Genomic DNA, 6,295 nt, shown 5'->3' with positions numbered 1-6,295 from the left:
GTTTCGCAATGTGGAGCAAATTATTGGTGTCAAGGCGCTGCAGATCTAAAGCATAAACGATACGACTTTCTCACTTGCCAGGTGCTGCCATGATTACAATTGTGTCTGTTAAAGGTTGTAACAGACAGCGATGAGCATAATTAAGAGGTACTAACTATACCTAAAAGCGCAAAAAAAAAAACATGCATGTAATCCCCATATGGATAGATAGGTGATGAACGGCTGCAAAGCAGGTAACCGTGCGCGCTAGCCATTGACCACGCCGATACGGACGGGCCATAACTGTATTAAACGGGCAATCAGTTGGACGTAACACTTGGGGTCACAATGTATACAGCATTCATTTTCTATGTACTAGTATAGCTATTAAAATCAAGTACTCGCTTTTAATCAGATACGCCTGGCAAACTATATGTACGTAATAAGTACAACCAGTATACATTGTGTATACCACCAATGGAAACGTAAACGCCATATAATTATTCTTTCAGTGTATTTCTCTCTATCGCCAATCTGCTTATTTTACTTCTTACATAATAGGATATCTTCCCTTAAGCTTGAGAATTATACGGACAAAGAGCTGTTTGACACCCCTAATATTAACTCATGAAATACTTCGAAAACATTCAACAGGATTATTTACATCAAATTCTATGCAAATACAAAACCAGTCTCGTTTAAACCTTTTCCTCTGAACGATCTAACTCAACTTCATTAGAGATGTCTCCATTGTAGACCCTCTCACCAACAGCAACGTCAATTCCACGCGCCTTCAAAGCAGTATCCATATTAAGAGTATATCGTAGCTCACTATACAACTCAATAGGCACAGGAATGTTGTAGTAGTTAAGCCGCAATCCCTTCTTCTTCAAGTCATACTTCTGGTAAAAAAGAATGGCTGGAATGCACAAAACAATAACCATCATCACAGCGAAAGCAGCCCAGTATCCGTGAGTGGGCACAAAAGCTGGAGCGTCATACGCTGGGAAAACGACATTAGGAATCCAGGCACCCATGGCGTAGTAAAACGCATTTGCGAAGGCAGGATAAAATCCACGAAGCTCAGCATCGTCGTACATAACCTCTTCAGCCCAAGACATAATGAGACCCCAGTAAGGAGTGCCAAACCCGGGAATGTAGTAAGCAAAAAATTTGGCACCATTAGGAATATCCCAAATAGCCAAGAGAAGGTTACCTAGAACGGTAAAGAACACTGCTACGCAGAAAAGCTGCCATCGGCAGTAATACATGTCAGAAATGACACCGTAGACATACGCCATAACAAAACCTATGACACTGGAAACAGTAGGAAGAATGTTAATCATTTCAACTGAGTACCCGGTCTCTTGAAGCCAATAGTTCATGTATCCAGATCCGTTAAGAACAAAAATGGCATATGGCACAGTGAAAGCGTACAAACGCCAGTCCTTAAAGTATCCGAACAAACGACGCAAAGTCATTTTCCTTTGGCCAACACGGCCAATTTCCTCCATTCTTCGAATAGCAAGTGCTTTGTTTTCTTTAGTAAGATACAGAGCACGTGTGTTGTTGGGGAAATCAGGAATGGCAAAGAAACCAGCAATACCAACAGGGAAGGAAATGATTCCGGTAATAATAAACATCCACTTCCACCCAGGCACACCGTGGGCGCCGTTCATGGTGGCATAAATACCAGCCTGAATGTAGCCAGAGCAAACGGACGCAATAGCCCAAGAACCATCATAAATAAGCATGCGTTTAGCCATCTCCGATGGCTTATACCAAGAAGAAATCATCATGGCAAACACAGGATAGCAAATGGCCTGAGCAGCACCGATCAAAAACCGCAAAGCGTAAATCTGCTTAGCGGTCTTGCACGCAATAATGACAAAAGTAAACAAAGTCCATAAAACTTCACAAATCGGTACCACGATAGACGGTCTAGCTTTGAACGTAATCATCTGCATGGGTATGGCCATAGCAATTGAACCGATATTGAAAAAAGTGCCGAATAAATTGTACTCATTTCCATATAGTCCCAATTCTACCTGCATACCTGAGAAGAAGGCATTTGAAATACTGCTCTGGTCGATTGACTTGACGACATATGAGAGAGTGACATAAATACTAAGATTCCGTTAGCATTCATTTCACTTGTGTAAAGACGTCAAACTTACAGAAGACCGGCATCCAATCGGTTAACAAGACCACGCTCTCCAGGAGGCGTTGCAGCGGTATCCCAAAAAATACCGACAAACCGACGCCATCTTGACAACTCAACTTCGTTTGGCTCCTTCAACTGAATTTCCTCTGTATAAGCTCGAGATTCAGATTTCGTATCGGAAAAACTATCAGATTTGACAGTTCCGCCAACTACTTTTTCTTCCTCGATGTTGTTGTTAATGGTCTCCATATTGCTGAGTATAGTCTGTTCCTTCTATGTGGGATACTCAGAAACTATCTAGCAAGCCAATAATATTTCGGCAGAAGTACTGGACGTGACTCAAATAAAGTACAGTATTGAGGTACCACATCGATCTATATATGTAGGCCGAGAGGTAATTGGGAAAAAGATAACATTTGAGTTTATGAAAGTGGAGCGCCAACTCGAGACAGATGGTCTGTCACCGATATGAATACAAACCACAGACTGCAGCCGATAGGCGGGTACAACCGACGCCACAAGAGACGGCAAGATAAGCAATAGCCAAATTCGCTCTATCGCGCTGTCAGTGGCGGAAGTTTTGCTTAGACCATTTAAATTTGAAACAGTATGCATAAAAACCGGCCGATTTTTTCTCGTATCAGAGCACAGATTGGAATTACTATCGGGCACGGTCTGGATTTCTGAATTGCTCTATGCTAAAAGATAAGAGCATTGACGGCTGCAGTGAAATTTACAGCTTGATCATCATGGTCAAGTCGAAGTTGAAGACGCGGTCTCAGAGTTGCGCCACATGACTGAACTTTAATCTTCATGGCTGGGAAAGAATTGCTGTAAGAGGCTTAAGTACTGGCAGCATATAACTAAGTTTATTAAGACGCCATTATGGCTTACGGTGTGGATCCCGCGTTGGCTCACGAGGCGTCTACTCCTCCTGTCCAAACGTTGACTTTGTAAGCCTAATCTCTGCTGGAGGCGCTGTTCGACGGATAGTCTAAACTTAGAGAGGCAAAGCAGACCGTCAGGGAGTGACTTTCTCAATGTGGCCAGTGTTTAACTTTTCCGCCTCTAATGTTAAATGCTAAACGTACCCGTACCCTATTTACATTTATGTTCTTATGAAGACTAACCTCTTTACAGTTGAGACATGGCAGATACAATGCAATTTCTAACTGGAATCAGATAGCAATAATTATTTAGTCTGATACATGATACTTATAGCAAAGCGTTGATTTACATTAGAAGTTCCGTGTTTTTTTTCTTTGGATGATTTGGTTTGAAGAAAGAAAACGCCAGAACCATATTGAGTAACGAGGAATTTGAAATTCGACATTTGACAGTTGACACAACCACTAACAACGCTACTGGATTGCCCGTTTCGTAGAATTTAGATCCAGCTCAAATTCAAATTTCAGGGGGGGGGAAGAGGGGGTGGGGGAGGTTTAAATATACCAAAATTATTAAGTGGCTATAAATGCTAGATAAATATAGTCGGTATATATCTCTTCTCTCTATCGTGTTATAACATTCGGTAAATGGTTTTCCTTATAAATAGCCATTTATGGCAGAACTATAAATTTATTTTATATTGAGCCAGTTTCTCAGACATCTTAGGTCAGGCACATCTGTACTAATTGCTCCTCGCACAAGTCAAATAGTTGAAATGTGGCACGGCACGCTTTGTTTAGTATTTAGGCTTGATACTTAACAAATCGCTTCGAGCGCAACGAACAGCTCAATCTAGTATAGCGTACTACATTCAAAACTGACTGTGCTGTTACCTAACAAGTGACCTCATCATCTCCTCTCGGTAACACGAGTATTTGAGTCATGCAACCCATACTGTAGTGAACATCCACCGCTTAGTATAAATGACGAACCCTAATCGGAAACTGAGCTCAGATAAGCGCGCTAAGACTAGTCTTCATGCGTAAGTACTAGCCTGAATAGTAGACTGTGGACCGCTGCCTACGCATTGTCTGCGCTGATCAAAACACTTTTTCTTTACCTGAATCAAAATTTTTGCGGTAAAGTACGCAAGGCTTGGACAAAGAAAATCCAAGGTTGCCGATTAAGCTTGTTAAGACTTTTATCGTTTTCATAGAGTTTCGCAATGTTAAGGCTTAAGGTTTACTTTAGGAACATATTGCCGCAAAAGACTTAGTCTTGTATTAATATTAAACCTTGCTTACAGCCATCACGGCTCAATTGTGTGGTAATTTCTAAAAATTCAGCAACAATTTGCCGGTGTGTATTTTTTCAAGCAAAATTGTACTGGGTACAAAACAACTTATTACTATAATTGCAAGCTAAATGATGTTGCATGAATGGATCTCGTACGTTTACATACTAAAACTTCGTAGAAATAGAGAAATTATCAATCGTAAAGCCTACATTATGGTGGGCAGGTGATGCGCTCTTCGTGGCGGCGAGACGCAGAGCTAAAACCTTGGTAATCATTAAACCATTTACCGGAAAGCCATTCCATATTTGGGCACCCAGCCCTTATGAGTCATCGGCGCTGACCAACCAAGCAGCCTGCAACTAATCACACACAAACCGGTTCATTAAGCAAACGTTATACTTGTTTAACCCGAAGTGTTGCAGACCCATTTGGAGTTAGAATTTCCTCTACTATTTAAACCCTATTGTGAGCATAAGGTTTACTTACGTAAAGCTAGTCAGTCAGTAATTCAAGAGTGGATCCAGTAATATGTGATCAAGTCACAAAAATCTCTTTCGACAAATTTACAAATTGTGAGTTCACTGCTTTTTGTCTATGAGAGAGATGATATAAAATCAATTTGCTGTCTACGGTATTTCAAGCTTGTTCAATATGCTTCATATTTATGGGTAAACACTTTAGTGGTCATTCGTGCTAATCACAAAGCATCACGTTTTCCCAATTGTAGATAGATAATACTTTAAAAAACTTTCCATCGATCTAATAAAACGCCCAATTTTTGGGTCCTGCAGTAAAGATAAAGCACATTTTGTGGGGCCCAGAAGCTGCCGGATTGCAGTTTGTCATTATACGCCACTTTACGTTGACAGACGTAACTGCGGGTGGCGTTATTGGTCGCAGCGATAGCGCAGAGTTCAGCAGCGGGCCATACGACAAGCTCTGACTGCAAGTTTGGAATTTTATGAGATGGCCTCTGCCTTCCTGTCAAGATAGTGGCCCTCAGATAACCAAGCGAGAAATGCTCAACTGCATCGAATTTATGAAGTGCGATCAGCACTAGAGCCGTTGAATGCAAATAGCCCAATTTATGGCCAAGTAAAATCTGGTCCATAAAATGTCCATATTTGAATAAGTATTTTATAGTGCCCTTTAGTTGCTCTGTAGCACGCGCTAAAGTTTTTCAAACGTAATTTAGGACGACTCCGCGCTTCAAATATTCTGCACCGCCATCGCGATTATGTATAGTTCAACAACAATAGGGATTTCCGGAAGAGACAGCGACAGATATTTGGTGCGTTTATAATACTAAATCACTGAGCTCTCTTTCTTCGCAGACTATTGCCATGTCAGCGTTGTCTATTTCATAACACCGCACGGGCAACTACAAAAGATACTATAGTATAAAATCTTGAAATTGAACTTCTGGAGCCTAATTTACTATGTATCTTCAAGTGCCGGATATTTCGGCTTCATGCATGCTGATTTAAGAGCTTTTGATATATGTGTAACAACTCCAAACTTGCAGACGAAGTGTTGTATCTCTGTAGCACCATGAGCCACTCAAAAATTAATTGCAATATGGCGCAAACATATCCTGTAACTTCAAACATGGCTAGAATCTACTTATAGAGTACTGATGACAGAGCATAATAAAAGTAGCGAGATATACGACATTTGCACAAATCGAAGTCGTCAAACAACCGAAATACTTTATGCGATTAAATCTTTTTGAGCATACAGTATATCTGTCAAACAAACGACACAACCACTGATGCTTTAGACACACAGCACGGTAGTGAGAGATTCGCTTGTATAAGCGTCCTTACATTACTGGTGCTTGGTTTTAGCTAATATCATATAGCCGAAGACCTTTATTATTTATGCAGGGCAACAAATCAAACAGCTGCCTATCATGCACTCCACACTGCTTTATAAAACGCAATCCCATACAGCATGCCATCTTAGAA

At 40.9% G+C, this 6,295-nt stretch overlaps 1 protein-coding gene across 1 annotated transcript; it reads right to left on the bottom strand.

The window, feature by feature from the left end:
- Nucleotides 1-579: 579 nt before the first annotated feature.
- Nucleotides 580-2,480, bottom strand: V1512DRAFT_278578 (major facilitator superfamily domain-containing protein). The gene is made up of 2 exons (XM_066917974.1): nucleotides 2,157-2,480; nucleotides 580-2,106 (listed from the first exon to the last, which is right to left on the bottom strand). Exons 1-2 carry the CDS (start codon nucleotides 2,390-2,392, stop codon nucleotides 678-680), a joined length of 1,665 nt encoding a protein of 554 aa, XP_066768981.1. The 5' UTR covers nucleotides 2,393-2,480; the 3' UTR covers nucleotides 580-677.
- Nucleotides 2,481-6,295: the final 3,815 nt, after the last annotated feature.

The sequence above is a fragment of the Lipomyces arxii genome, assembly GCF_038497795.1.
Source record: "Lipomyces arxii strain Phaff 12-163 unplaced genomic scaffold V1512scaffold_48, whole genome shotgun sequence".
Taxonomy (NCBI): Eukaryota; Fungi; Ascomycota; class Lipomycetes; order Lipomycetales; family Lipomycetaceae; genus Lipomyces; species Lipomyces arxii.
The sequence above is the reverse complement of the archived record's forward strand: the minus strand, read 5'-3'. Positions and strand labels throughout refer to the sequence as shown.